Source organism: Cetorhinus maximus, chromosome 9 (assembly GCF_964194155.1).
Source record: "Cetorhinus maximus chromosome 9, sCetMax3.hap1.1, whole genome shotgun sequence".
Lineage (NCBI taxonomy): Eukaryota > Metazoa > Chordata > Chondrichthyes > Lamniformes > Cetorhinidae > Cetorhinus > Cetorhinus maximus.
In genome coordinates, this window is record NC_135887.1 from 47268847 (window position 1) to 47284884 (window position 16038).

The window sequence follows — 16038 nt, forward strand, 5'->3', positions numbered from 1 at the left end:
GGTGCAGTGCGTGTGTAGAGTCAGTGGTACAGGGTGAAGGGTACAGCACCAGAGTCAGAGACATCTCTGCAAGTCTCCCCCGGAGGAGGGAGGAAAGTCACAATGATGCTCCACTGGACAGGAACATGGAGTCTCAGGAGTCACCATTTGGGACACAGTATTTAGATAACCCTATGTGTGGATGTCTGACAGACTTCCCTGAGATAGTAGGAGCTTCAGGACTGCAAATGGCAGAGTCCATCACAGTTATATGTTCCACACTGTCCTGGGGGGTTCAAACGCATGAGCTCCAACTATGAGAGATTGGCCACTATCATGGAGACACACATGCAACAGCACTCGGAGTGGATGCAAGAACAGTGTCTTGGCTAGTAAAGGGTGCAAGTCTCCCTCAGTAGCCTGGATCAGTCCGCTCAGGGTGTAAGTGCTGATGTCCATGGAATACATGAGGAGCTGCATATCCTGAACAGGACAATTGCACTGTTTGCACAGCAGTTGCTGGAATGGACGACTGCTGCACACCATCAGTCAGTCCCATCAACCTCAGCTGAGGGCCAACCCAAGGCTATGGATGTCACTGGAGGTCTCAACACCCTCATCTTCCACCTTCCTAGCTCCTCTGCCAGGGGCCTTGTCTGCTCCAAAGGTGCCAGTGACCATGCTGGCCAATGCAGAGGCTGCAGTCTGTTGGTGGTCCCCAACAGGTGCCTGCACAATGAGGCCAGCTACCACACTCCTCATTACCATATAGACCAAGTAGTTAGCAACCTGCCTCCACCTCCTCCAAGCCCAACAGGGTGGTGGGGGGGCAGTTGATGGCGCACTTCATTGAAATGAGTGTGTGTGTGCAGGGCACCAACTTGACTAAAGCACTAATAATTCATCGTGGGATACACTTTTCAGTTTGCAAATATCACAACTGAGCACTTTTTGAGTAAACATACATATGCTTGTCGATATGTGTATTTATACACTATGAAACTCAATAAAAATGTTAACATAAGGACATTCTTACCAGTGACGCTGAATATGGCACGCTGAGGTCCATCTCGCATTGATATCATCAGAATTAAGGGTGTGACCATATTTGAGAGGCAGTGGAAGGCTTCTTCCTTCTCTGGTCTTTTACATAAAGGCTCAAAGACTGAAAATCTTCTTGCATCATTCATTGTCCATCCATGCTTGACTTTGAGGGAGGTTCAATGATCAGACTCAATAAACAGGTGGAGGTCAGCAGGTGCATGAGTGCTGGATGTAAGGTAGTCATCCACACAAGTATTATGCATTGACCTAGGTATAGGCAATGCCATGTATGCTCCAGGGAATATTACTCATCTGATGTCCCCTCTACTTTGGATGCCTTTGCATTCCATGCAGCAGAAGATGTGCTTTGTGAGGGTAGCCAAGGTTTATGAAAGCTATTAAATGTTGCATATGGCACCCACTCCAGAAACTAGACCATTGGCCAGAACCGATGCTCTGCAACCTCAATCAAAGAGCTGTGGTTGCACAGTTGTGGCCACATCTTGCGCAAAATGCTTTAGCTGTATGTATGTTGGCACATACAATCATATCAGCATGTATTGACTGTAAAGTCACAAGTCCTAATGGCATTCTCAGCATTGTGGCATGGTTCAAGTATGCACAGGGTGGTGGCTTTAGCACTTCATTTATAGGCACTGGCATTTATGTGAAGGGCTTCTTAATGATGTTGAGGCCAATGATTATGATGGTGTGGGCTGCATTCATTTTAATGTGACTGACTCAAACTCATTGATGTTGCTTTTTCCCCTTGTCAGGAGTGGGCATTCCCCTGAGTAAGTGTGGCTTTCAACGAGTTTAATTGGAAATAGCTTAACAAAGACTGGCTGATGGCAAGTGTAATTTTGGAGGACCATATGTGATTCTAACTGCAGAAGAACATGTCTGGTGATGAGCCCCTCCTGCACATAATCAACTCTGGCTACATGAGCTTTGCCACTGGCACCTCCTCATTCTCCTCAGTTTCAAAATCCTTTGAATGGACAAGTAATTCCTCCTCTTCATCTTCATCCTCCTCAGAGGCTCAAGTTCTGGCCACGGCATCTTCCTCTTCCAGTTGTAGTGCCCTCTGCAGCACGATGTTATGTAGCATGCAACATACCACTACTGTTCTGGATACCCTCGCTGCAGCATACTGCAGAGCTCCACTTGAGTCATCGATGTACCTTTTTAGAATGTCAATTGTAGAATGATTGATTGTACCCCGTGACAACATGGCTGCTGTTGTAGTTGCGCTCTGCATCAGTTTGAGGGCTCCGAAAGGGGGGTCATTAGCCAAGTCCCCTAGAAACCAACCACAGACCCGCGAAGGTGGGTGAAATAGCTGAGGGAGTTGGGAAGGAATCGTGGTAGCTACCAAGGAACCTTGCACAGACTTGAAGGAAACCTTATTGTGGTCACAAACAACCTACACATTGAGCAAGTGGAAGGACTATTGGTTGATGAATGCTGTGTTGGAGCTTTTATGGCGCCATGGGTGCAATCAATGAGACCCTGCGCCTGAGGAAAGCCTGCTAATTGGGCAAAAGCCATGGCTCTCTGCATCTGAGATGCCAAATCAACATGAAAATCAATGTGCTTCCCCCACACGAGCACACAAGGCATCAGTTGCCTTAATGCAGCTGTGCTGCTGCTTAGGATATACCAGACAGGTATATCCTTAGTCCCCAAGTCTCACAGAGAGTTGATTTTATAATTTTATATGCCTGATTTTATAAACAGTTATAATTTAAACTTTAATTTCAAGGTAGAATGGAGTTGGCAGTCTAGAGGATACAAATTAGCATTTCTACCTGGATACAAGGCCTACATGATTCAAATTGTCATGGAAATGGGCTTTGAGAGGGGAAGATTCTGTTTTAGGATTGGGGTACACGTTTTCCTAAGAAAGCCCTCATAGACAGGACAGTTTACAAGAATCTGAGAGAGAGGGCTGGGCAATAGAGGCAGCCAGTCTCTGTTGTTCGCCACATAGAATGCAGGTGGGAGCTCGTGTTCAGATTGAAGAGACTAAGTCTACGAGGATTTAAAAGAGACTGGAAGATTTGCCTAGTTTTGGCTGGAGGGAGGAATCTCCAGGGTAACCCTCACTGAAAAGTCAGTTTGGGAATTAGGAGATATCCAGCTGGAAAAGGAAAAAGGATAAAGCCATTTGGAGCTGAGAATAGCTTTGGACTGGTTCCTGGAGAGTTGAGTGTCGACTTAAGGGACAAAGTATAAACATGGTGGGGGATTTCAGGTGCTTTAAAAGCCACATGCGGGAATCTTTTCAGCAGTTTAAAGGAAAGTTGCCTACAAAAGCAGTCAATGCTGCTTTTAGTTTGTTCATTACAGTAAAAATCTTAAAATTTGAAATCTTGTCATGTGAACCTTTCAGTCAGTCACTGGAATTTAATTATCTTTTTGATAGTTATCGGTCTCGAGTGAGATTGTAATAGAATCTTCCATTGGTTAATTTATTAATTAAGATCAAGTGACTTTTAAGTACAGTACCAGAATTGGTGGAAGTCTCCAGAGATCAAGCTTCTTTGTTGCCAGGCGATGGGTCTTACATTTCGAACAATAATAGAGCTCGTCTTCCCCCAACTCCTCCTCACTAGTGAATGCCCGGAGACAGCTGTCCAAATTAATGGGCTCTGCTTGAGCTCGTCGGCTCTGTTCAACACTTTCGTGCTCCTCACAGATCTAGCCACATAGGACAATTAAAATGCATGGTGTTTAGTCACAGCCTCTGTAATAATTTTGTGCTGCACATTGTCCATTTGATTGTTCTGGCAGAATAATTGCTATATTTACAATAACATTGTGTGAACTTGTTATTTAAAACACGAGAAAAGCAGTAAAAATTGGAGTAACAAGAAACATATTGACTGGTAAAATTCTCCTATGGATAAAGCAATATATTTACCCTCTCTTGTGATGTTTGATAGCGAAGATGTAGAGCAGTTGGATCCCAGTCAATGGCTATGTAAGCATTCCCAACAGAAGCTCGTTCATCAGAACAGTCAATCTTGCATCCTCTACAAAATCTACACCAGAACAAAAGTTAAAAGTTAAGCATGAATGCTGTTCAAGATAAAGTGTTGTACAAATGTAACTATCAATAATGGGTCAACAAATTACGAGTAGCAATTGCAACTATCATTAAACATTTTCTGCATGTTGCTACGCTTCAATCTGTAAAATACTTGATATCCCCAAAATAACGTATTTTTCCCAACAATTTGCAATTTCTGATCACCAAAAAGACTCTGCAACCTGGACAGAGTTGGAAGGTTGATGGTTGTAAGCAATATCATGGTCTTCACCAATGTTACTCTCTGGTGAGCTGATAAGACAACTGAAATACATATGACGTTGGAATACATCCAAATTCACAGTTAGCATGGGATCTTGTCTCTGGATTGGTAATGAGACAATCACTTAAGATTGACAAATTATTAGCCAAATAAATGTCAGCTAAGGCTGGGATTTAAAACTAGATCATCTTGTTTGTGGAAGTGCAAAATTATTTGACTATACACACAATAATGCACCCTTAAATGCATAATCATTTTCATGTAAAACCTGAGTATATCATAAAACTCTTGACTATCTCGCAAATTCTTCATTATAATTTGAAATAGTGAAATAAAACTGGCTAGTTTTTTTTCTTACCTATACCATGAACACCATGAACATGTATTTCCATCTTTGTGAACAACTCGAAGAGTGAATGGATACTGATAGCCCATACTGTCATCACTAGAATACAGAATACACTATATATTAACCAGGGAAACAATGTATGGTGTAACGCACCGAAAGATTACTTTTAATATTACATGGTAAATTTGAAACGACAAATCTTTGACTCAGGAGCAATAGTACTACCATTGAACCAAGGCAACTTCAATAGTGAAAATGATCAGATAGATTTGCCATTCAACATGACACCAGAAAGGATGGCTGTCTCTGGATCTCCAGCCATTGTGCCATCTTCTCAACAGTCTTTTAAAGTTAGTCTATGGTGCTCGTCCAAAATTGGCATGGCCTCATTTCAATATGGAAATCAATGCAAATATATGCAGAGTAGTACAGATCCAAGTCTGATTTTCTTGTGCTCAGATCACTCGCACAAAGAGGATGAGAACAAGGTAAGCCCCAGGCCGAAGTAGTAATTGTTTAAAAAAATCAGAGTTTATTTGCACTATGTTTGCAAACAGTACGGGTTGAAAGGCTAACAACATAGTAGTCATTTAGTTTAATTTCGGAGATTTTCAATCTGGATTTTTGCCAGCACGATTAATTATCGCTGTAGTCACAATGTCAAATTTTGGAATTCAGAAGAGATCCCTCGCTGTGTTTTTTGGAGCAGGACAAAAGAAAGAAGACAAGGCAGTTTTGATTGCAGCAGAGATGGTTGGCACTTTGGATCCAAGTACAACTTGCTGAATATTTTCAGGAAAACTGCTCTCTCAGGCTCTTTTGCACCCAACTTGTAGGTACTGCTCAAAATTGATCTGCAAACCTCTACTGCAGGTATGACACTGCCAGTGGCAGTCAAGAAAACCACAGTCCCAAACTTGTATTCCTTCGGCTCGTTTAAGTACATACTTCTTCATTGAATGGTAACGTTACACTATTATGTTTCACTTAGAGTGTAATTTAACTATATCCTTTTTAACCACCATTGCCATTCATATAAAAAGTGACCAGAATTGCACTAAAAGTATAATATAACTTTTTGCAGCAACTACAATTTCCACCCAATGGATAACTTGCTCACATGATAGAATTCTACACCAAAGGCATCAGAACTGCGTACAACAGCATAGCAAGCATCAAAACTGTCACTTCACCTCACTATGCAAGACACAAGATGTTGCTAGGTCTTAATGGGCTTTGCACAAAACTACCATGGGTGCCAGCTGTTCCCCTGCATCCAATGTTCTTTCTAAGCTCCATAGCCACACAGCAACCTGAAAGTTCCTGCGTAGGCCAAGTGAAGGCTGGCTCCTTTGAACACCCAAACATGTACAACTGCTCAAAAAAATAAATTAGAGTTCAGGCACAACAAAAAAAAATTAGTTTGTGTTTTCCACAATTAGTTGGCACTACTTGCTACAACATAATCCAGCCTTCTTCTGACAATCAGAAAACTGTTTTACATAATGGAAAGCATGACTGATGGATACTGCAGCACAGAAGCTACAGTTATTGTTTTCCCTCTACAATGGGCTCTCATAAAATGTCATTATCAGCACTGACCAGTCTTGAGCATGGTTGCTTGCTTCCTGGGGTGGCAGAGGGCTGGCAAGCCGTGAAACCTGTATCCATACAGAATCGTAGAGGTCCTTCTTGCGAGTATGTACAGTGCAGGGCACAATGAGTGGCATGCCAAATAAGCTGGGGCGATTTTTCTGTGAGGACAGAAAATACAATTCTGTCCGCATCTGTATTAAAAATAAATATTTGAAGGTATAAGTCATAATGCTTCCATAAGTGATCAATAGGATTCCAAAGTAATTACAATTTCTTATAAAAATAATTCTCAGTACTTTCCCTTGTTAGTTGACTATGTTATAGCAAAGATATCAAGACCATTGTTATTTTCTTAGCCTATGAATGATCTTAAATATCAAGGGGTTTAAAGGGACACAAGATCAGGACAATAACATTGACACTAATACCCACATTTTCTAAATTTTAATAACTGACTTTAACCCTTAAGATATTAAGCATGAGTTCATTTCAGCAGCTCTAGCTTTCTGCACAAGATATGAGATAACTTGGGGGTGCTACTGGTTTAATGTCATCTTAATGAGTTCTAGGGCTTGACTGGTTTTAACAAAAGTAGCCAATGGTATTGGAGTTCAGGCTAAAAACAAGCATCAAATTTCAAAATTAAAAGTCTCTGTTTAGAAATAGACAGCTCCATGGAAGTACACAAGATAAAATTAGTTTTTCATTACAATAATACACTAAACCTTAAGGATTATTATATTTTGATCTACCACTACCTCAGATAATGTATATTTACAATTGCTTTTACTTGAGAAATCAAAGTTGCCTCTTTACAGCACACTATAAACTTTTTACATACTTTACAAAATTGAAACGTGAGAATAAATTATTCATATTTGGTAAGATTTGCCATGAATTGCATCTTTCTTGCCATCGATGAAAGATAGAGTATAATTGTCAATTAAGTTTTATGCAGCAATTTTGCTTTGAAGCCTTACCATTTTTCTGTGAACTGCAATAATATATCCTATGAAAGGGCTGTCAGTAACTGTTGGCAAATGTCCATTAGGCAGTCCATTAGAGAGATTCTTATCAATCCCAGCCGGCACCACAGTACTCGGAATTCCATTGGGAATGAGGCTTGGTTTCATTGGATTTGCATTTGAGGACTGGTTATGCCTTCCGTTACTTAATGGCACCTGGGACGAATCTAACCGAAGATAATATGGTTCAATAGCTTATGTGAAAAATATATTAAAAAAATTGAATTCCAACTTTTCTTCTATCAAATATATATAGCAATCAAAATTTATTATGCTATCTGCAAGAGGAATTTGGTCAGAGAATTTTCACTGCCTTCGGGATTAACTGGCTAGCTATTATGGTTACTGCTAATAGTAGGTTAATGTTTAGTGCATTTGTACAACATTCCTCACTGCTATTTTTATAGAGATGTGAACCAATTAAATAAGCAGATTACAGGCTCCATCAGAATAGCAAAGGGACAAAATTTTTATATTAACACATTAAACTTGATATTACCAACAGTAATTTCTTGCCAATTGTCATATACATTTTGCAAACTGACACTGTAACAAGTTGTATAAATCAAAACCAATTGGAAAAAGTTCTCTCGTGATTACAAAGCCTCCTGCAACCCAGCACAAGCCGTGGTTTTCCATGGATTTTTAATCAGCACCCCAGCTTGGCAACTGGGCCTTAGTTACAGCAATTTGAGCCAGATAATTTCAGCTTTCCATAATGTTCAAAGACCAAGAAATACAGAAATATTTGTCAGTCTGGTTCTGTCAAAGGGTCACAAAGCTGAAACATTATCCCTGCCTTTCTTTCTCCACAGATGCTGCTTGACCAGCTGAGTGACTGAAAATTTCTATGTGTCTATTCCAACTTCTTGATTATGTTGATAGTGTTGGTTTGTTGCATTCAATATTAGCCATATAGAATCTGGTTTATGTACAATTGAAAGTCGCAAAATATGAGGACTTAGTATCTTTAACCTAATGTTTGTGGATGTTAAATTTTAATACCTACAATTTATCCATATTATATTTATGCCAATGCACATCTCAGCAGACTATTTATTACCTGTTTGTACAGGAGAACTGGCAGAGGTTGGTGATCCTGGAACAGGGATTTCAAAAGCACATAGAAAACCACTCACTGACAGTCGCACTTTCTGGTTATCTTGAGGAAAATTCTGATTAAAAAGATAAAATTCACCATTGGCTTGGTCACTGGTTGATTCATAATATTTTTTATTAATTCCATTAAAAAAACTAAAATAGCATTTTCATTTGATGCGAGGGTTATATGGACTCTTTCCTCTTCAATCAATTTATACTGTCTGCTTTAATAATCACTCTCCATTAACATTTCTCAAATCTAACTGCTGTTTTCTTTCAATTTCCTAAATTTCACTTGTTTTCAACTGTAGCTGAAGTTGTTACACAGTAACAATTGTCTGGATTACCTTAAGGATTTAGGACTTTGTTTTAAGCTACAAAAAACACACACATTTAATAAGTAAAATAAAATCTTTAAGCTAGCTGCCCCATGGTATAGTTATTTCTGCAAAATGTATACTCACTTTTATGTTAGAACCATGAACCTCTCCCAGCAAGATCTGTTCTGACTTCAGTCCACACAATTCACTTAACTGTTTTTTCAGACCTGTATATTTCTCATCCATGTTCAATCGTAAACCATATCGCACTGGTGTGGAACCATCTAATTTGATAACTGATAAACAGAATAAATTTCATATCTATATATGAACAGCTTTCATTTCTTAAACTTTTACCAGCTTTGTCCACGCATCAATTTTAATAACCATTTTTTTCTAACTATCCTGTGCTCAGTGTTGAGATTTCAAAAGAGTGAAAATACATTTCAACATTTTTCATCCTCAATTCACTTTCCTTTTATTATTCAGGCACAGATCTTTTTATCCTAGGGATCAGTAGTGTGGGCACCAGTCCTTAAGTGCCTTAGTTAAAAGAAAAAGCTCTTTGAGCTCTAATTAGCTATTCTCCATCAAGTATTACAAAATACACTTCTTTCAATTTATATATAAAAGTTGTGGTGAACATTTTCTGAAACTAAAGGCACGCAGCTAAAGGCACGTAAAATGATCCTGAAGTTGTATTCTACCAAATTAGAAATACATCATTGCATGAACACATTTTATAGAATCAGTGCTGAAGTGATATTCTGTCATAAGAAATTTAATGCTGAATTTAAACATTTAAAAAGTGATGCTCGAGACTGATACTGAGTGTGAAAACATTCCATCCCTTCTTGTAAGGGCAAAATTCAGAACTGCATTATCATGTAACTGAACATCCTGAAATTGTATGCTGGGATTATGGGAGAATAATGCCTGCTTTATGCTTTACTAATAGGATATACAGTAGTATAATTGAAAGATAAATAACAAGTTTGTAAAATGACTGACAAATCCTCACAAACACTTGAGAAATGTCCTGGTATGTAATGAAAGAAGAAAAGAATTTCACTGGTGCTCTTGTTGGTTGGTAAGTCTTGGGATGAGGTTAGTTCATATATAGAAGCTGGTACTTTTGAGAAAGAAAGAATGACAGAGAAAAAGAATGACAGAAGGAAGAGGGAGAGATTGGAAAAAAAAGTGACAGGACAGCAAGAGTGTGACAGAAACAATAACAATGAGAAAGTGGAAAACAAACAAAAAAACATCCTAAAAATGCTTTTCGGGGGAGGTGGTGGCATAGTGGTATTGTCACTGGACTGGTAATCCAGAGACCCTTGGTAATGCTCTGGGGACCCGGGTTCGAATCCAACCATGGCAAATGATGGAATTTGAATTCAATAATAATCTAGAATTAAAAGTCTAATGATGACCATGAAACCATTGTTGATTATCGAAAAAACCCACCTAGTTCACTAATGTCCTTTCCTGGTCTGGCCTACATGTGATTCCAGAACTGCAATAACATGGCTGACTCTTAATTTTTTTTAATTCATTCACGGGGTGGGCCTATGGGCTTCGCTGGCTGGGTCAGCATTTGTTGCCCATCCCTAGTTGCCCTCGAGGTGGTGGTGGTGGTGAACTGTTTTCTTGAGCCACTGTAGTCCATGTAGTGCAGGTGCACTCACAATGCTGAGAGGAAGGGAGTTCCAGGACTGTGACACAAATGCCCTCTCAAATGACTTAGCAAGCCACTCAGTTGTATCAAGCTGCTAAAAAGTCAATTAAAAGGAATGATACTGAACGGACCATCTGACATCGCCTAGGCACAGGAAACCACAATGACAAACCCAGCCCCAGCAACCCTGCAAAGCCCTCTTTACTAACACCTGGGACTTGTGTCAAAATTGTGAGAGCTGTCTCACAGATGAGTCAACAACCCGACCTAGTCATACTCACGAAATCATACCTTATAGATCATGTCCCAGACACCACCATCACCATCCCTGGTTATGTCCTGTCCCACCAGCAGGACAGACCCAGCAGAGGTGGTGGCACAGTGGTATACAGTCGAGAGGGAGTTGCCCTGGGAGTCCCAACATCAACTCTGGACCCTATGAAGTCTCATGGCATCAGGTCAAACAGGGGCAAGGAAACCGCATACTGATTACCATGGAACACATCCCCTCAGCTGATGAATCAATACTCCTCCATGTTGAACACCACTAGGAGGAAACACTGAGGGCAGCAAGGGAACAGAATCTACTCTGGGTGGGGGACTTCAATGTCCATCACCAAAAGTGGCTCAGAAGCACCAACACAGGCCGAGCCCTAAAGTACATAGGTGCTAGTCTGGGTCTGCGGCAGGTGGTGAGGGAACTAACGAGAGGGAAAAACATACTTGACCTCATCCTCACCAACTTGCCTGCCACAGATGCATCTGTCCATGACAATACCGGTAGGAGTGACCACCACACAGTCGTTGTGGAGACTAAATTCTATCTTCACATTCAGGTTACCCTCCATTGTGTTGTGTGGCACTACCACCGTGCTAAATGGGATAGATTTTGAACAGATCTAGCAACTCAGGATTGGGCATCCATGAGGCGCTGTGGGCCATCAGCAGCAGCAAAATTGTACTCAACCACAATCTGTAATTTCATGGCCTGACATATCCCCCAGTCTGCCATTACCACCAAGCCAGGGGATCAATCCTGGTTCAAAGAAGAGTGCAGGAGGGCATGCCAGAAGCAGCAGCACCAGGCATACCTAAAAATGAGGTTTCAACCCTGGTGAAGCTACAACATAGGACAGCTTGCGTGCCAAACAGCATAAGCAGCAAGCGATAGGCAGAGCTAAGTGATTCCACAATCAATGGATCAAATCTAAGCTCTGCAGTCCTGCCACATCCAGTCGTGAATGGCAGTGGACAACTCACTGGAGGCGGAGGCTCCATAAATATCCCCATCCTCAGTGATGGGGAGCCCAGCACATCAGTGCAAAAGATAAGGCTGAAGCATTTGCAACAATCTTCAGCCAGAAGTGCCAAGTGGATGATTTATCTCAGCCTCCTCTGGAGGTCCCCAGCATCACAGGTACAGTCTTCAGCCAATTCGATTCACTCCACGTGATATCAAGAAAGAGCTGAAGGCAGTGGATAGTGCAAAGGCTATGGGGCCTGACAATATTCCTGTAATAGTACTGAAGACTTGTGCTCCAGGACTTGCCGCGCCCCTAGCCAAGCTGTTCCAGTACAGCTACAACATTGGCATCTACCCGGCTGTGTGTAAAAAACAGGGCAAATCCAACCTGGCCAATTACTGACCCATCAGTCTATTCTCAATCATCAGTAAAGTGATGGAAGGGGTCATCAACAGTGCTATCAAGTGGCTCTTACTTAGCAATAACCTGCTCACTGATGCTCAGTTTGGGTTCCGCCAGGGTCAGTCAGCTTCTGACCTCATTACAGCCTTGGTTTATGGACAAAAAAGGTGAGGCGAGAGTGATTGCCCTTGACATCAGGGAAGCATTTGACCAAGCGTGACATCAAGTAGCCCTAGCAAAACTGGAGTCAATGGGAATCAAGGGGGGGGGAATACTCTCCGCTGGTTGGAGTCATACTTAGCACAAAGGAAGATGGTTATGGTTGTTGGAGGCTGATCATCTTAGTTCCAGGACATCACTGCAGGAGTTCCTCAGAGTAGTGTCCTAGGCCCAACCATCTTCATCTGCTTCATCAATGACCTTCCTTCCATCATAAGGTCAGAAGTAGGGAAATTCACCAGTGATTGCATAATGTTCAGTACTATTCGCGATTCCTCAGATACTGAAGTAATCCATGTTGAAATGCAGCAAGACCTGGACAATATCCAGGCTTGGGCTGACATGTGGCAAGTAACATTCGTGCCATAAGAGTGCTGGGCAATGACCATCTCCAACAAGAAAGAATCTAACCATCGCCCCTTGATGTTCAATGGCATTACCATTGTTGAATCCCCTGTCATCAACATCCTGGGGGGTTACCATTGACCAGAAACTGAACTCGACTAGCCACATAAATACTGTGGCTACAAGAGCAGGTCAGAGGCTAGGAATCCTGTGCCGAGTAACTCACCTCCTGACTCCCAAAGCCTGTCCACCATCTGCAAAGTACAAGTCAGGAGTGTGATGGAATACCCTCCACTTGCCTGGATGAACACAGCTCCAACAACAGCCAAGAAGCTTGACATCATCCAGGACAAAGCAGCCCGCTTGATTGGCACCCCATCCACAAGCATTCATTCACACCACCACTGATGCATAGTGGCAGCAGTGTGTACCATATATAAGATGCACTGCAGATGGGGTGGAAGGAGAGGACAAGGAGAACCCTATTATGATTCTGAAGGGAAGGAGAGAGAAGTGCGTGAAATAGATTAAACACAGTGGAGGGAGCTGTTAACCACTCTGGTGGGGAATCCTCGGTTGTGGAAAAAGGAAGGCATATTGGAAGCGCTCGTACATGTACAGAGAAATGCATTCACTTCTAAGGGCAGAGGGAAGACAGGAGACAAAATATCACAATTTCTATTCTGGCAGGCATTTCATTTGGAATTTCAGGGGACTTTAAGTCAAACTACTTTCTGTATTGTTTGTGTTTGAGAATAAGCAAAAGTGTGCTCTTTGTCACCTTGTAAATATCAACATTTATATTACCCCTAAAAGCGGTATTCATAAATAAATGTGCAGATTGAACGAATTCAACAGCAACATAATTTATGGCTCAAAAAGATTTCTTTGCCAATTTCAAATTTCTCTTAAATGAAAAAAATTACAGCCATTATTTTCTGACAAACCTGTGATTTCCAAGTGCATATAGCTATCCATTGGCAGAGGCAAAGATAAGAAGTTGAATGGATCAAATCGAACACTGATGTGTCCGCATGTTTTACATTTGACTTGTGATTTTAGCTGTCCGTGAAACAGGTCAACCACAATTGATTTATTTCTCCTTAAGTGATTTTCCCATGCCTAGAAGAGTAAGAAAATAAAAGTTTCACAGCAATGCACGGCTTTACCAATTAAGTAGTTAGTACCTTTTTAGGCTTTTAAAGTCTTTAATATTGCAGAAAATGCAAAACTATTTTATATTTCCATTAATAAAGTAGAATTGAAGAAACAAATTCACTAATATTGCAATTTTTAATCTATAAGCACTCGGACATAAAAGGTAACAGCAATGTATCACCTACTTATTTTTTAAAAATAGCTAAATTCAATGATATAACTGTCCCAACTGTTGAAAAACTGGCATTGCTAAGCTATTGCAGTCGCTGGTAGGACGTAAGGAATTAAAAATCTGGCTGAATATTCAGGTAGGAAACTTGATTTGTAGTCCACAATACACAATGTTTTGACCAATTAATTATGCAGTATAGTCCTGCAGCAGAATTCCAACAGCCCTCAGGGTAAATGTTTGTCCTTCAACAAAATTGGCACCTATGCATCAAATTACAAAATACTGCCAGTGATTCTAATCTATACCCAGGTACATTCCTGTGATTTACAAGATGAGAAATAAGTTCAGGCAGAATGCCTTCATTATGCAAATGTTTTCAGCAATAATATTTTCAAAGATCGGTGAAAAATGCAGTTTCTTGTGGATATCTTAAAGAAGGGAAAGAAAAAAATTGGAACAAAAAAAGGCTTGATTTCTATCCTTGAGTATGAGCAAAATGAGATCTTAATTTAACAGCAGACAGTGTAATGCAGAATCCTTACAGGCATTTATGCTAAATGCTATAAAACTACAGAACTGGCCATCTCCAGTTTAGTATTATGAGCACAAATTTAAATTTGTATACAGACCAACAATTACATTAGAACTATCAGCACACCATAATAAGAGTATATCCTTTAATCATGTAACAGTTGAGATGAAACGTTCTGAACAGAGAGCAACTGACCTCTGCTGCAACCTCAAAATCTGGACGACCGTCGCTATCCTTCAGTTCTACATATGGCTTGTCATGAACTCTGTTGAGGTCTTCGTGAAGTCCATCTAACAAGAATGCTAGGAGCTCTTGGGAGTCCTGCTGCTGAAAGCCATTAAATCTTGGAGCGTATTTTGCTATTGTCCACTGAAGATAAACCCATGAAATAAAGAAAATCAGTATCTTGACATGGAATAAGCATTAAATAAATTGGTTATTTCATAGTTACAGTTTGAGAGAAATATTTTTCTTCACTGTTCTCTGTTCCTTCTCCCATTCCAATTGCCCTCTACATTAATGCTTTCCATTTTAACATTTATTTTTCTGGTTTGTAGTAAGAATACCATATCCATTAACTAAGCAAAAATCAATGCTTGATTTTACCACTTCGCTTTCAGAAAACTCCATCTATCAGATTTCATTTTACTGTGCTGTACAAAATTATTTAACAGCAATATTTAAGGCGGCATAAAATAAATATAAACTTGAGAATGGTTCATTACAAATTTTCTCATTGGTTCCATAATATGAAGCTGCTACTTATGCAACATTTTTGGTTCCATAATATGAAGCTGCTACTTATGCAACATCTTTCTAAATACAGAAAGTTCACAAATCGAACTGCCAATGCAAAGGATTTTATTCTGTGAAGTATTTTACAATAATGTGTTCCCTTACCCTGAGTTTAAGTGGTGCTATATTCTTCTGAGTTCCACTCCACAATTCCTGGATAAGATCCCCATAACACTTGGCCATATGACCTTTCATTCCTAATGGGTTAGCCCTGCATTAAATCACAGACAGTCAAACCAAACCTGTAGTTATCTATTCTAATGTTATGAAAATGTTAGACTGTGAATAAAAATAACATTTAGCTAAAAAAAAATCTGATGTCACTGGTTATTTTACAGAAAATTTACATTTTTGGTTGACATGAGGTTATTTCATTAATGTTAGATACACCTAAAAAGGTAGCTGAACAACAGAAAGTACAAACCAAACATAAGATATAGGAGCAAGAGCAGACCATGCTGCCCCTTGAGCCTGCAATGCCATTCAATGAAATCATGGCTGAACATCTGCATCAACCTCACTTTCCCACCATAGCCCTCGATTCTCTGAGTGCTCAAAAACCTAAAAACAGGCATTAACTTTGTTAAAATTTAGCTTGGGGTACAGTTTATACCACACTATATTTTCTTTAATACCTTGGCAGTATTAAAAAAAAATTAAAGTAGTCTACTGAGTTTGGTGACTGAGTTCTGTTCTAATAATCTGGCAAAATGGAACCAACTTGATGAACATCAGAAGTTCCTTCTCCTTAGCTGCCAAGTT

General features: G+C 40.2%; 1 protein-coding gene across 2 annotated transcripts in view; it reads right to left on the reverse strand.

The window, feature by feature from the left end:
- usp32 (ubiquitin specific peptidase 32) overlaps nucleotides 1-16038 on the reverse strand; it is a 243952-nt gene that overhangs the window by 14075 nt on the left and 213839 nt on the right. For both annotated transcript variants that reach the window (XM_078548648.1, XM_078548646.1), the window contains exons 21-30: nucleotides 15382-15487; nucleotides 14677-14850; nucleotides 13567-13741; nucleotides 8876-9027; nucleotides 8374-8485; nucleotides 7266-7477; nucleotides 6292-6476; nucleotides 4699-4785; nucleotides 3950-4070; nucleotides 3535-3726 (exon numbers count right to left, since the gene is read on the reverse strand). In XM_078548648.1, the coding sequence (XP_078404774.1) occupies nucleotides 3535-3726; nucleotides 3950-4070; nucleotides 4699-4785; nucleotides 6292-6476; nucleotides 7266-7477; nucleotides 8374-8485; nucleotides 8876-9027; nucleotides 13567-13741; nucleotides 14677-14850; nucleotides 15382-15487 (1516 nt within the window). The remainder of the gene's footprint in view (nucleotides 1-3534; nucleotides 3727-3949; nucleotides 4071-4698; nucleotides 4786-6291; nucleotides 6477-7265; nucleotides 7478-8373; nucleotides 8486-8875; nucleotides 9028-13566; nucleotides 13742-14676; nucleotides 14851-15381; nucleotides 15488-16038) is intronic.